The following is a 16221-nucleotide window of genomic DNA, read 5'->3' as shown; positions in this document are numbered from 1 at the left end:
AGGGGAGAGGAGCTATTATTTAATGCTACAGAGTTTCAGTTTTGCAAAATAAAAAACTTCTGAAGATCTGTTTCACAACAATGTGAATATACTTAACACTACTGAATGGCACACCTTAAAACCGTTAAATGTGTTTAAAACTAAGAACAAACAAAAAATTAAGAAGGAAGGGCACTCTAGCTATTGGTAAAACATTAATAAAATATCTTACGTATCTGTAATATTTGTAGGCTTCCAAGTGCTTTAATATATCTTATCTCATTTGTTTCACATAATCACCCTATGAGGTAGGAATGTAAGACATTATCATTTCTAGGATAAGGAAACAAAGATTAAGAGTGACTTGTTTAAGCTTACAAGAGAATCCAGATCTCTAACTAAAGGTAAGAGCATGCTCATTTTACAATACTTGAAAAATCTAAGGGGTAACTGGTCAAGATTTTTAAATGTAAAATTAATTTGTTGCCTACATTTTATATTTAGATTTGAATTTTTCTAGAGCTGTCGGCTTGATTATCTGAAGAAATAGGCAAATCATCAATCAATTAACCTTGAGAGACATTCAAGACACCTAAGTTTTGATCTTTTCACAAACCTGAAAATTGTTCCAAAAGCTCACCTGCTTTCTAAAGCTCCAACAACTAAAGCAATCAGGTAGCAGGGAATCGGCACCTAAAGAGGGCAAACAAACGCACACGCCGGGCTTCCATTAGTGTTCACAAGTGTCACGCGGTAAGAGAATCTAGATTTAAAAGTAAGTAAATTCCCTTTCAAATCTCCTAATATTAGTAGGGAGAACTTTCCTTTTATACTTCTCATATAGTTCTCATTTGTAACATACAGCTTGAAATTGTGATACACATCATTGTTCAAAACATCTATTTTCCTTTTATTCTGCTTGGAACAAAAGCTTCTCACGTGAAAAATGAGATCACACATACTATTAAAAGGTGCATTTTACGCTTGTCAAAAAGTAATCTACAGAAAGCAACTGTGCTTTTCCTGTGTGTTTGTCTTTTTCCTTCTGATTTTTAAAATGTTTTGTTTTGTAATTCCTTTATGTTTCAAAGCACTATTGGCATGTTGTAGAGACAGAGTAACTTGACAATAAGTAGATGCCAAAGTTATGGGAGCTTGGAACCACAGAAGCTGCAGTGGAAGCCAAATTACCCATTGTGAGGTCAATTAAGAAAACACACACACACACACTCACGTATCCATACACATGCTGTTCATTAAAGGTCAAAGATATCTGTCTAATTACCAGGACTGTAACTGAGTGCTTTTTCAGTCTTGACTCCTCTATCTGCAGACACTCTCAACAGCCACTTGCCCACACCATAGTACCAGGGTAGGTGAAAGTGTAAGAACACAAAAAAACAGGAAGCCAGCCCCTGACTAGAGTGAGGGAAAGTGAAAACAGGCACGCTCTCTACTGTCTCTACAACAAACCCTCTCTTCAATGCAACACTCTGTAAGTAGGACAAAACCCTTTAAAAGCACAAAAGAAAAAGAAATGAAGACAATAAAAACCAAAAGCTGTTCTCAAAATTCTGAAATGTTTCAAAAGTAATTTTGTCCTCTGGATGTATACAAGCTAACTGTAGTTTACTGCCAATGAAAACAAAAATCTAGACCCTAGGACCTTACTTTTTGGATGAATTTGTATATTTTCCTGCTTGGGTCTTCTGGGTCAGGTGCTTCTCCATCACGAATAGCACTCATAAGTGCCACCAGTTCTTTAGGGACAGACACCTAATCAAGGAGACAAATCATTTCTAGTCATAAATAAAAGCTTCTATGTGTCTTAAACTATATATGTAAAATAACCTTTTCCTGCCCTTGAGTAATAAACAGACTATGAATACAGAAAGTATATATATATATATATAAAGTACATATATCTATACAAAAAGTATATATTTATATATATATATATTATATATATATTATATATATATTTTATACATATATATATTTTATATATATCAGTTTTATAAATAAAATTAGCAATATGGAAAACTGGCTTCTTTAAAAGCAAACGTGAATTTCTATCCATTCACCCATGTACATTAAGAGCAGAGTTTTGGTAGAAACTGGATTAAAATCCCAGCTCTGCCACCTACTAACTAACTGAACAAACTTGAGTAAATAAATATATCCCCTGAGCCTCAGTTTCCCCATCAAGTAAGTCTAAAACTTCAAAGGCTTGTTGCAAGAAATAAACAAGAGTCCAGCACCACGCCTGGCAATGGCAGCCACCATCCCTGCTCCCCCAACACTCACAAAACAGATTCAAAAGGACATTATACTCACTGTAGGACAGAATAGTTTTGAACAACTTTGTTTTGACACTTGGAGTTAAAAATAGAGGAACCTTTTAAAAGTAGTAGCTGTGAAAAATTAAAATTTATTGCCAAAAACTTTCAAACAATTTTCTCTGGAAATCTGTATGGAAAAGACCCTTATGGGTCATTTAACTGTGTATCCTAGCTCCATGATTCAGAAAGTTTGATTTCTGACGAATGCCAGAATAAAGGACTCTGCCAAGTATTAATGATCAAGCAAGAATACATTCCAGTAGGGGCTAGAGTTTCATGTTCTTCTTGCATGGCTCAGGATGCAAAACTCCGATGAGGCAGGCACAGGATTAGGAGCTCCTGAACCAGTGCTACAATTATAGATTCTAAAGCACAAAAACATTCAGGAAATAATGTGATTTAGCCACCTTCCTTCATTTAGGTGGTGATACGTTATATACATGAGCCAACTTAGGTTGTGAGGTCATAAAACTTGCTCACGGGTCATATCATTATTTATTTATTTATTTAGAAATGGGGTCTTGCTATGTCGCCCAGGCTGGCCTTGAACTTCTGAGTTCAAGTGATCTTCACACCTCAGCCACCCGAGTAGCTGGGACTTCACACAGTTATTAAGTGGTAGAGAAGAACCAGAGCCCTAGAATTCTTTGCCTCCAAGTATAATACATCATTGCGCTATCCTAGGTGTAATTCGGTTGTGGGATGATTTGGGAAGTAAGAAGGCCCCATAAATACGGCTGGTACTCATTCTATTTGCTTGGTCTAAGTAGGTCTAGCCTCTGGTATAGGGATTATTTAGTAATTACAGTCCACCTTTTCCAAAAAGGATCAAAGGAATAAGTTGGAATTGTATACAGACAAGTCTAGAATATATGCCCACTAGGTTTATATGGCTACAGAATGCAATTATAGAAACCTGAATCCTGCAAATGTCAATTTTTAAAAGTTAAGTAAAAATTGTTCCTAAGTTCTTATTTTTAGATCCAAGATCCTGAATTCCTTTTTAAATGTCAGATTGGTTTCCATTTCCTTTTTTCCCACAGTTAAAATGTTTAAAACTGCTTTTAAAGTAGAGATTCACAATGAGTGCCACAGCCTCATTTTTACATATTTCAGGTAGAATTTCATTAAGAAAAATAATTCTAAGAGGAGGAAAAGAGGAGGAGGAAAATAGATAAATAAATAAATAGATAATTCTAGTGCTAAGAATTCAATTAATATCTCTGCTTATCATTTATACCATATTTGCTTATTTGCTTCATTAAATTCAGCTAATAATTTGTAATAATTACCTCTGCAGTATAGGTTAATTTCACAGAAGGAGTGTCCTGACAAGGAAGGACTGCTCTGCAGTGGATGGCCTGAAAGAGGGAGAAACAAGAAGAAATAGTTATTTCTCTTTCTTATAAATCAAGTCATTAAGAAATCATTAAAAACTGCAGCATTGTTCTTAGACACACACACACACACACACACACACACACACACAGAGAGACATTTATTTATTTATTCATTTATTTATTTATTTAAAACAGGTCTCATTTCTTGGGATCTTTTAAAGTCCAAAAATAGATTCTTGGACTTTTACAAAATCAGATTTTCCACTTTAATCTATGGTTAACTCTCACATTTCAGCTGAAGCATGGAGAAACTGTTAAGCAGTGTTTCCTACTCTATGCTCTGGGTGACAGTAGTGCCCAGTGAGAAGCTTTTAGAAACCTGAGAAAAAGGGGCTCTGTAGTGAAACAGACCTGAGAAGCACGGCATACTGCACCGATGTCTTGCAGAGCCACTGAACATTACACTCCGGAAGGCTCTGAAAAGACCTACAATAAAGAAACCTGTTTCTTACACTTATTTTTAACACAAAACCCATTTCTCTCTGGTTTAACATCTAATGGGATGCCAGTGTCCTAATGAACACAGCCTGAAAAATGTTGCTATACTCTTGACACTTCAATCTTGCAGCAAATATTGAAAGTAAAACAAAGATGCAAAGAAGGCAGACATATTCATTCATATCATAGGCAAAGTATTTCTCTACTGCCATACTAATCTGTTATTAACATTGGTTCCATCCAGTATGGCCAGAGGCCAGGTGCCATGGCTCACTCCTATAATCCCAGCACTGTGGGAGGCTCAGATGAGAGAATTGCTTGAGCTCCAGAGTTTGAGACCAGCCTGGGGAACATAGTGAGACCCTACCTCTACATAAAAAAAATTAGATAGGCATGGTGGTGCACACCCCATAGTCCCAGCTACTCAGGAGGCTGAGGTGAAAGGATAGTTTGAGCCCAGGAGTTATAGGCTGCAGTGACCCAAGTTCCCATCAATGCACTATAGCCTGGGCAACACAGTAAGACCATGTCTCAAACAAACAAACAAAAAAGATCACCTATAATTTTATACCCGGTCTATTTATAAATAAGTCTGTCTACTGCTGGTAAGCAATGGAAAACCATTGAGACAGTCTACTAAATTAAGACAGTCTACTAAACTTAAAGGAATTTAAGTTTAAATTGAGACAGTCTACTAAACTTAAAGGAATTCTGATATTAACTCCCTTCTCTGAAGCTATTACAAATCCTAAACATACTTCATCCTACCACAAACTTTCTTAAAACCCCCAAACTCCAGGTCTTTTCATTTCAGCTCTAGAAAATTCTCCAAAGATATAGGCTCCCAAAGGACCTCTAGATGGATTAAGTAGGACTAGAAGAGCCACCTGGTTCTCTCTCCCAAAATAAAGTTCCAAGACCATGCCTCTAGAGTTCCTTAATGGTCTCTAGTTAGGTGGCATGGCAAGACCAAAGGGGTTTTTCAATGTATCTCATTGGATAAGAGCAAACCCAGGCAAATATGCATACAGAACAACTGTAAGCAAATTCATCAAACAAAATCATGTCTACATGTTTCCTATCAGCTGTAATAATTTATTAATTGAGCTGAAATCTGTTACCCATATTCCCAACATTGCTGCCAATAAGAAATGGACTATATTCAAAATTAACATTTTTATGACTCAAAAATCTTGCATTTCTTGCCAACTTTAGTTAATAGACATTCCATTAAGAAACACTGCCTGAAAATCAGATATTCATAAGATAGAGATTGTGTGATTTGTGCAATCTTGTGTAGAACATTATATCTCTTTTAGGTTATTAAACTGAGGGTTTCTTCGATTAAAAAGATGTTTCAAGTGGCCACAGAAAGTAAACAGGTCTGATTCATTTGCTAATTCCTTTTTTTTTTTTTTTTTTTAGATGGAGTCTCACTCTGGCTAATTCCTTTTTAAAATGGACTTGTATTCAAATTTGACCCTAACACACAGGAATGTTGGGAGGATGAAACATACAAAGAACCTAGCACAATGCTTGGAAATATAGCAAATGTTTAATGAAGTCAGTTCCTTTAATTATAAATTATTTGATTATTATGAAAAGTAGGTCTTTTTCTTTCAGAAGACACACTGAAATGCATTATCCTCGTGACAGGTTGTCTCTAATTGTATGGCTCTTTACCCTTAGTTTTAAAACAGAAAACGGAAGTAGTTCAAGTCATGCAATTTTAAAGGTACAACTAATATATTTATATAACACATATGTTTGTAAAAGTTTAAGAAAAATATGGAAAAGCTACATTCCATAGCTTATTCACCATATTCACCACTACATTCAATGGTGGTTACCTCTCGGCAATGGCGTCTGGCAAAGGTTTAGAAATTAAATCTTTCACTTTCCATTTCTTTACTATTAGCATTTTTCATAACCAGTACATGCTATTTATTAATTTTTTTCCTTCCATTTCCTGACTATTTACTGAATACCTACTCTCTGCCAAGTTCTAAGCAGATCTAGGAAGTCCAATCCAGGTGGACACATTTCCAAACTGAAAGAAGCTTCTTATTTAAAGTAATGCATGAGTGTATTCATAGTGAACGACAAAATGAAGATACATAATTTGTCTATGTTTCTGTAAGATAAATTAAAGCATTACATTAGGTAAAATCCACATACCATAAAACCACTGCTCATTTTGTTTCATTCAACCCTATGTGCTGGGAATTTTCTGCATCAGAAATCATTCTGGAATCCTTTTTACCTGGCACTGACTAAAGAGATATGGGTGTTCCTTCCCAGAAGTCTGTTCAGGAGTGAGCCACTGAAGAGCAGAAGATTTTGGAGAGGTCTCAAAGGAGATTTCTATAACAATTTCTTGATTTCTGTATGAAACAAATAACTGTATTAGTAGAGTATAATTCCATCTAGTTAAAATTTAAACTCATAAGGCTGGGCGCGGTGGCTCACACCTGTAATCCTAGCACTTTGGGAAGCCGAGGTGGGTGGATCACCTGAGGTCAGGAGTTCAAGACCAGCCTGGCCATCATGGAGAAACCCCATCTTTAAAAAAAAAAAAAAAGAAAGAAAGAAAGAAAAAAAAAAGAAAAAAAAATTTAAACTCATAATACATACACTGAATAATATAAGTCACATAGTATGCACTCTCATCACTGACTGAGAGTAAGCTCTAGGAATGCCGCATCCTCAGCGGGTAAGTCTCCTCTCAGTTTTCCTTCCCAAATCCCTGCCTTTGGGTCCTCTGACTTCCCCCATGCTAATTTCTAGCAAAGGTGCAAAGGCAACTAACATGGTTTGAGTTCCCCATTGTGTGTCACGTACTTTGCATCTGTGATATCATTTAATCTTTTTTTTTTTTTTGGTAGACTAAGTCTCACTCTGTTGCCCAGGCTGGAGTGCAGTGGCACAATCTCGGCTCACTGCAGTGTCCGCCTCCTGGGTTCAAGCGATTCATTTGCCTCAGCTTCCTGAGTAGCTGGGACTACACATGCGTGCCACTAAGCCCAGCTAATTTTTGTATTTTTTTTTTTTTTAGTAGAGACAGGGTTTCACCATGTTGGCCAGGATGGTCTTGATTTCCTGACCTTGTGATCTGCCTGCCTCAGCCTCCCAAAGTGCTGCAGTTACAGGCAAGAGTCACCACGCCTGGCCTCATTTAATCTTTTATTAGAGTGGAAAAGTGAAAGAAATCATTTTGGAGTTTCAACTACCACAGCAGCAGGTGCCACAGCATGACAGAGAGCAGTGCTAGTCTGCAAAGTGTTACTGGCCCAGGACAAGACAGGACCAGACTGACTCAACAGAGAGTCAGCATTGCAAAACTTTCAGAGTCATTTTTATGTCTGTTGAATCTAATAATAAAAAAAAAGTGTGTTTGTATTTCATCTCTTCCTCCTATTTCATTTTTATTGTATTTTATAAAAGTATCAGTCTATGGCAGATTGAAGAGGATAAAAACTAGTCTTTTATCCCAGACAGCTTGAGAAGCATGGATAATAAGATAACAGCAAGAGCTTTAGAGACCAGCAGCCCTGCCCATGTTCGAATCCTGACTCTACCACTTACTGGTACTATAAATTTGGGCAAATTATTTGACCTCCCTATGCCACAGTTTCCTTGTGGAATGGGGTGAATAACATCTACCTCACAAGTTAGACTTAAGGGTTTCCCTTCTCTTAAAGGGAAAGAGAAGGCATGAAAACACTGGCCACTGAATAACTGGGGTAGATCACCCTTGTTCTAGGCCAATAGTTTTCACCCTTTTTCTCTTCCCCAATATATCAAGAAGTGGCATATACTCCCAACAGGACAATTCTGGTTGCCGCTTTCTTGAGTAAGTTATTTCTGTAAGGTTCCCTTTCCTCATCTTTAAGTGTAGATCATACCAACAGGGTCACTGTAAGACTTAGATAAAAGAATGCATTTAAAGCATTTATCCCAAGATTGCAACACCATAAAAGGTCTACCTTTGGCATTATCATCGTCCCATTAATAAATGCAGCTGGCCTCTGGGGCAAGGGCAAGGAATATACAGCTTGTAAAAGCTACCCAGGTTATCTTGAAATGCCTCCTTATGATGGCATGCCCCCACCATCACTCTAGATATTATTGAAAGGATGAATCATTTAAAAACTAACAGTTCCCAAAGTCCTTGTTGTGAGGATTATATACAAACAATGTTTTTAGTATCCTAAATATATAAAATTATAACTGCCGTACCAACTTCAATCTAAACAGAAGATCAGAAGTAGTATACCAATCATTACATATTTACAAACTAAATTTTAAAAAGAAAAAATATCTATATTAGTTAAAAATATTTTCCCCCACTATTTAGCTATAAAAGAGAAAGATCACAACATTCATACTTGCTCAAAGCGATAGGAAGAGAGATTTCCATTGGCGATCCCTTGTAACTTTGTCTTTCTCCAAGAACATATCTGACTTCTTGTCCGTTGATCACTACTTTTTCTATTGTAAGGTCCTTTGTATCCAAAACCTAAAATTAGTATTTTTAAATAGTAAGAAAATTGTTTTATTTACCAGAAAAAAAACTAGTATTAGATACAAATTACAACAATTAGTTGCTTGTGGAGAGTAAAATACATTGTGAAATTACAAGAATTAAAGGAGTCAAAAGTTAGTTTAGGTCTCATTTTTTCGGACTCTAAGCATCCTGAAAATTTCGGGGTTCTAAGATTTGCATATATATTGTTAAGTAACCCTAGGACAGTCACACAAATCTGGGGCTTTAAAGTAATAGTCAAATCTAAATCAAAATATGTTTGCTTCTGTCTCCTAAAATTTTCTCTATTATGAAAAGCTTTACCTATAACTTAAGTTTCTTTCACTCTGGCTCCTCAATATACTACACAATATATTTCTTCCTAGAACTCATGTAGTCCAACTCCCATGTACTTTCAACCTTTGCATTCATTAAGCAAATCAGCAGACTGTATATCACTGTTGTTGTATATCTAGAAAAAGCCCAACCTGGTATGGCAACTTGGACCAAATGATTCTGCAGAGGGTTGGGGGGCCATATCTACTTGCCGTGGCCAATTAAGGACAACTAATTGCTTCGGGCAGGAAGGAGTGGCAACAAGTGTCAGAGTATTTTTCTATCCCCCGAATCCTGAGCCCTAGAAATCATAACCTTTAATTAGTTCTCAACTAATCTCCTATCCTAGAATCTTGAACCTTCCTATGCCACAAGACTGTAATCTCCTATCCTAGAATCTTGAACCTTCCTATGCCACAAGACTGTTTCCTAACCATAAAATTCCACTTGATGGATCTACCCACTAACTATTCTAGTTTTCTTCCTTTTTTTTTTTTTTTTTTTTTTTTTGAGATGGGAGTCTCACCGTGTTGCTCAGGCTGGAGTGCAGTGGCTCAATCTCGGCTCACTGCAACCTCCATCTCCTGGGCACAAGCGATTCACCTGCCTCAGCCTACCAAGTAGCTGAGATTACAGGAACGCACCACCATGCCCAGCTAATTTTTGTATTTTTAGTAGAAAGGGAGTTTCACCATGTTGCCCAGGCTGGTCTTAAACTCCTGACCTCAGGTGATCCACCAACTTTGCCTCCCAAAGTGCTGGGATTACAGGCATGAGACACCACGCCTGGCCCCTCCTTCCTTTCTTAACCTCCAAGGACAATCTATGGCTGCTACTTCTACTTCCTCATCAATCATTCTCCCTCTCCCCTTCTTCAATCTGGCTTCTAGCTCCTTTGCTATGGAAAGGGCAGCCCCCACCCCAATCAACAAAGTCTTTTCTGTCCAATAACGTTGACCTCTGTCTACTCACAGCCCTTATGGACCATGTCATCTGGTTAAAACCCCTTCCTTCGCTTCTTTGCCTGTACACATAAATCACAAATGGTTTTTGTCTAATTTTTTTCCTTTCTCCTTATTAATTCCAACTCCCAAATATGGCTATATCCCAACGTTCCAGGCCCGGTCCTTTGATTTTCTTGCCATATCCTTCACTCCCTAGCGCTTACTCATGCCCACATCTTCAATTAGTATCTCTGTGAAGATGCTGCCATTCTATTTCTACAGTTGTATTCCCTCCCCAGGACCTCAGTCTAATTGCCTGCTCAACATTTCCATGGGACATAGCACCTCATATTGAGCAGGCTCCTAAAAATGCCAAACATGACTTTTATACTCCCTAAATCAGCTTCCTCCCCAGATTTCTTGATTCTGTTAAAAGAATTCTTCCAGTCACCTAAGGTTTGATCCCAGTTCCTAATCCCACGCAGCCACTTAGAAGTTGTTCTTTCACAATGTCGCCATAACTTTTCCTTTCCTTCCACTACTATCCCAGGTCAGGCCCTGGACTGGTAGAACTGCTTTCCATCAGATCTCCCTACCTCTGGCATTTTTTTTTTCCTTTTCTGAAATCTGGCCTGGCTACAAGGCCAAGAACTCGCCATTTCCAAGCTGCCCCTCTTTTATATTAGCTAACCAGGCATAATAAGCTCAGAAATTGTCACAAGGACAATCACTAAACCTGATTCCCACCTCTCTGGAGTCAACAATTTTTGTTTGGGAAGAAATTTCCACCCTGGTTTGTTTTCCTTTTTTTATTTTTTTAAGAGAGCTGAATTTGATATGAGAGTACCATCTGTTTCCCTCCTAATGGGCAATTATTTATTTCAGGACACTTTCTTTTGGGGTACTACATCTGTTATCCTTACTATAAATTAGTAGAGGATACGGTTTATAGCTTATTAAAAATAATAGGGTTACTCCTTCATCATACCTAGTTCTGAATAACTATTCAAAATAGCTAATTTGTTTTAAATACTTGAGTACGTTGTGTTTATAACAACTCATGCTTATATAGATGAGTTAACTTAGTCATTTCCCAGTGGAACATATTGTGTTTTCTGTATTGCCTAAACTTTCCAAATCTGTTCAGAATCAGAAGTGTCACAGTGTCATAAGGACAACTATTTCTTTGTGAAACCTTTTGCTATCCCCTGTGTTTGTTATAGCAGTTGGCCCTACCCTTTCCTATAAGACTTATTGTACTGCATTATAATGATTTCTTTTTCCATTAGACTGAGGCTTCTAAAACAGAGAACGTTACTTAGGTCTGTATTTCCAGGCTTTAGCACTGTGTCTCAAAAACACTAGGTGTCAATTAATGCATGAAGCAGGTCCTAGACCAAGAGAAAACAAAAAACGCAATGTTTAAGCTGTATATCTCAAGTCCTAAGCCTCAACTATCATTTGCAAATTACTTCTGAAAATTCCCCTTCAAATTTCAGTGATGTTATTTTAAAAAAATTGGTCAAAAATTATAATAAGAAAGAAAAATAAAGACAACTAGATAGTGGACAAGTTGGATTTGGTACTCTTTAAGAAACTTTTGTTAAGCATCAACTACGAGCAAGGCCAATTTGCACAGGTTAGCAGGAAGCTCCATGTCAACCCAGTGGCCCACTTTTTTAATGTATAGAGGGCTTTATGATGTGGATTTTGTTTCTCCTATCCTCATTCTCTCTTCCTCCAAATTATTTAATTATTTTAATCTTATACTATATACGTTGCTTCAAGCAGTCTCCATTCTTTCTAGAACAAAGCAGAGTTTTTAAAAAAAGCTTTATGCCTCATTATGATGTCTGTATTTACATTTTCTACTTTCTATCCACAGGCATATGATGGGGGAAAAAAACAACAACATGGGTTTGTGTGTGAAACACAAAACTAAAACTAAAAACCACCTTGATTTGATTCCAGTCAGTCACTTACTTAGTGAAGACAAGACGGTTTGCAGTCAGAAATACCTGTTGTTCAACTGCTGGCTTCTGCCTTGGCCGTGACACTAAAACCTCTTTGAGTTTTAGTGTCAAACCAAAAGAACACCTACATATTTCTGAAAGTTTCAATGAAAAGAAACAAATGTTTGAAAGTCATCATCAATTTGGAGGATCAAATGTCAGTGTAAATAAACCAAAATTTGAAAAGAATTTTAGAAAGCTGAGAATTTGTCCGATTAAGCAATTCCTCAACATCACGGACTCCAAGAATGGAGAGGAAAAGAAGACCTGACGTCTCTCTCTTCACTCAGCACTGGCACTGCATGGGTCTTCCCATCTCACCTCTGAAATACAGCTTGCACTATTATCAGTGTAACCCGTGTTAAGCTTAAGCACTGTTTTCTAATTGAATTCCTCCATTAATCAAACTTCTGAATGTCCTCTACATGCCAGAAATAAGACTATAGTAGGAATTTGAGATACAAAGAGTTATGAAACAGTCCCTACATTCAAGAGTCCACAATTTATTGAAGGAAAGAAACAAGTTAACTTTAAATAAATATTAATTAATAAGGATAAGCTCCTGGTCTAAGATTTTTGTCATAAATAAGCAAATAATTATAAACAGATGTCATTTTGTACTATAAACTGCCTTCCTTGTATAAAATCTAACTTATTGTAATTCCAGGCTCCAATTTGCTAAACAGACATGCCAACCAGAAATCATAATTTTAAAATATTACTTTTCTTTAGATTTGGGGCATGTTAAAACAATGAGCAGGTTTTTAGATTGGGACATTCTTTTCAAAATTTAAACATCCTGATTCTTGCTCACTTATAGAACAGAGGGAAAGTTTTTATTTTACAAAAGTGATGAGAACACATGGACACACAGTGGGGAACGCACACTCTAGGGCCTATTGGAGGTTGGAGGGTGGGAGAAGGGAGAGGATAAGGAAAAATAACTAATGGGTACTAGGCTTAATACCTGGATGACAAAATAATCTGTACAACAAACCCTCATGACACAAGTTTACCTATATAACAAACCTGCACATGTACACCTGAACTTCAAATAATAATTTTTTTAAGGTTTTTATTTTACAAAACAGAGGTGAGTGTGAGGCCATATTAAGCAGCAAACAGCTCTAAAAATGTTCGTTCGTTTAATGAGGAGAAACTGCACTGAAATAGGACTTCAGTCTTGCCCAAAGTTGCTACTGCAATGAAAGATAGCTGGTAGTTCAAGAAGACCAAAGTGCAATGTACAAGGAAATAGATACCTTCTTACTTATAATACCTTTATTTTCTTTTGTATAGTACTTTTGGGGATTACATATCAGTACATAGAGAAATCGACCTATTTTTCAAATCAATGAATTTAGCAAAATGTTAAAGGGCAAAGAATAAGAAAGTTAAGTACTTATTAGTTCATATTAATGAAATCAAAATGCAGATCTATTACACAAATAGGAAAAAGAGGCCTGAAACCCACCAATTCTTATCTGCCTGATCTGATCTGATTGCTTATTGATGTGCTTTAGTAGATTTCACCATGCTACACTGTGTAAAATACACGTGTAGCATCCTGCCCTGGTGAAGAAGCCGAACTTGGCTATCTTTTCATGACCCTCTTATTTCTAAAAATGCTCTTCTATGAAATTCTTCAGGTGAAAGGTACCTTTACGTGAAAAGTACAAACCAAATACAATTTGAGCAGAAACATTAAATACAGGTTAAATGATACAGCTAAAATCACTGAATAACATTCCATGAATCTACAATCTTTCTTCATTCCAATGGTTAGAGAGTTTGTGGAAAGACATGTTTTCTAAGTGAAATAACTACTTGGCTCCTTGGAACCAACTATTAATAAAGCGTATTGAATCATCCTTAGAAAACTTGAACGTCCCACCCGTCCTTAAATTATCAGAAGATAAGAAAGTTGATAAGATTCAAAGGTAGAAAGGACCCTGAAGAGAAAGAGCTGCGCCCTGAAGTTAGCAAGCAGGGACTGGAAGTTTCAAAGCAGAGCGGAGAGAAGAGGCCTGCCCGGGGCTGGGAATCCTAAGGGGCTTGAGAACGACTAGCAGGGAGATCCAGGGAACTAGGAAGGAGATGGATAGGTGGTGCCCTGCAGAACTGTGGATTGAAATAAGGGTTCCAGGGAGGGAACCGTGGGATCAGGGATTGACAGTACATGGGATCTGAGGCTTGGGTGAGACTGTTAACCGAGAAAGGTGCGCAGGGGGCTGGGTTTTCCTGGGCCTGAGAAGGGGGTTGTGGGTCGCAGGCCGAGGCAATGAGGAGGCCATGGAGTAATTAGAGCCGGGAACTAGGATTATGGGGGATATCGCAAAGATGACACCTAAGGGCTGGGTGAGTTGAGAGGAGTGGACGAGGCGCTCGGATGTGCCTAGGGACTGGAGAGAGGATCCCGGCGAGGGGCGAAGGAGACTTAAGTACAAGTGGGAGGGTGAGGGAAGGGATGCAGAGGCGTGAGTGGGGTTGAGAGGGGATTGCTGTGGGAGAGCTGAGGACTGAAGACGAAGTGCCGAACATGAGTTGGTTGGCGGCTACAGAAGAGCAGATGGGAGACGTGGGGCTGGGGAGGGGCCGCGGCGGGGTGAGTCCGAGATCCGGTAAGCCCGCAAGGACGAAGGGCGAGGGGCGAGGGGCGAGGGGCGAGGGGCGAGGGGCGAGGGGCGGGGAGGCCCGGGAGAGGCAGGCACTGGGCAGGCGCCCCACCATACCAGGCTGCGCAGATTGTCCTCCTGAGACTGAACCGTGAGCGCTGCAGTCCCGATCAGCGTCCGGCGAGTAAAGTCGACGCTGCAGCGCAGATGCAGGTGCTTGGTCCGGCAGACAGAAGCCGGAGAGGCCAACGAACAAGTATCCACTACCTCGGGCATGGCTCTGGGGGATCACGCCGCACAGCGACCCACACCTGAATACTCGTCGATTGAGAACCTGAGGAGGGAGTGAGGTTAAAAAAAAAAGAGGAGGGGTTCGCGGTGCACGCCGGGAAAGGAAGTTTCTTAAAGTCAGAGGAGCGTGGGTGGGAGGGCGGCGAAGGAACTACAAGTTCCATGCAGCGCGGCAAGCGTGCGCTTGGCTACCTGGGAGCGTGTCTGTTAGGGGTGCTGGGAGGGACTGAGAGTGCTCCTGGAGCTGGAGAAAAGGAGGGGAGTCAGGGCAGTTAGAGGAAGTGTGGCCTGAGGGAAACGATGAGACGTGGAGAGGGAGATAAAACTGAACAGTACCATTTTGGCTCTGTTCAACTTCGGTGGAAGATGTAGTGGCAAACGTAAGAAAATCAAATTCATTGGTCGTTGCATTTAGCGAGGGCGGGGTGGGGCGGAGCGAAAACGTAGAAAAGGTCCTTCAGAAAGCTTTCTCTCGTGCAGTTCCTCGTTAGTATAGTGGTGAGTATCCCCGCCTGTCACGCGGGAGACCGGGGTTCGATTCCCCGACGGGGAGATGCAAGAGTCATTTTCTTTCAGCTGTGATTAAAGATTTAAAGAGCTGCTTTGTCAGTATGAGTGTTTATTACATACATACCGAGATCCTGCAGATCTCAAACGGAGAAAGCCAACTTTCGCATCTTAGAAACTAAAGATTTTCCATAAAAGTTATGCACCGGCCGCAATGGGAGTGCAGAGCTGGGACATCTATTTCAGCTCTGAGCCCTTTGTGGCAGGTGAAGGAGGGCTGAAGGATGCCTTGCCCTTTAGGGTGGGGGCTCAAAATTAAAACTGGAGAAATTGGAAGAGGCTAGGTTTTGAAAAACCTTAAAACAGCTGGCCTTTTAATCCTGGGTGCATCAGTGGGGGACCCATTGAAGAGTTTTCATCAGGGGACTGATATGCGTGGTCAGATTCCTCATGTTATAAAATGCAGTATCAAAACCGGAAGCAGGAGATTTAGGAAACTATTAAAATGGCTCAATCAGAAAATGCTGGAGGCCTGACATAGGTAAGTTAGGATAGAGAGGAAGGAATGAATGGAAGGAAACTTAGGTAGGTGGATTCACAGATTGAGAGGAGCCTAAGGGGGCCCAGCTTCAGTGGCTGGGTAGTCATTAACCAGAGATAGTAGTCTGTACGAAGAGGACAGTATGTTAGGCTGCACTTGGCATTGCTATAAATACCTGGGACTGGGTAATTTATAAGAAAAGAGGCTTAATCAGCTTATGGTTGTGCAGGCTGTACAAGAAGCATAGCTCGGGTATCTGCTTCTGGGTAGGCCTCAGAAAAGCTTACAATC

At 39.2% G+C, this 16221-nt stretch overlaps 1 protein-coding gene across 2 annotated transcripts in view; it reads right to left on the bottom strand.

The window, feature by feature from the left end:
* LTA4H (leukotriene A4 hydrolase) overlaps positions 1–14954 on the bottom strand; it is a 36457-nt gene extending 21503 nt beyond the window's left edge. For both annotated transcript variants that reach the window (XM_012469302.2, XM_012469303.3), the window contains exons 1-6: positions 14709–14954; positions 8548–8678; positions 6423–6543; positions 3614–3682; positions 1651–1755; positions 620–672 (exon numbers count right to left, since the gene is read on the bottom strand). In XM_012469302.2, coding sequence (XP_012324725.1) covers positions 620–672; positions 1651–1755; positions 3614–3682; positions 6423–6543; positions 8548–8678; positions 14709–14867 — 638 coding nt within the window. In that variant the 5' untranslated portion in view covers positions 14868–14954. The remainder of the gene's footprint in view (positions 1–619; positions 673–1650; positions 1756–3613; positions 3683–6422; positions 6544–8547; positions 8679–14708) is intronic.
* Between the last annotated feature and the right edge of the window lie 1267 nt (positions 14955–16221).

This window comes from Aotus nancymaae, unplaced genomic scaffold, assembly GCF_030222135.1.
Source record: "Aotus nancymaae isolate 86718 unplaced genomic scaffold, 86718_ANA_hifiasm-v0.15.2.pri h1tg000016l, whole genome shotgun sequence".
Taxonomy (NCBI): domain Eukaryota; kingdom Metazoa; phylum Chordata; class Mammalia; order Primates; family Aotidae; genus Aotus; species Aotus nancymaae.
This window is presented reverse-complemented; position numbering and strand designations above follow the sequence as displayed.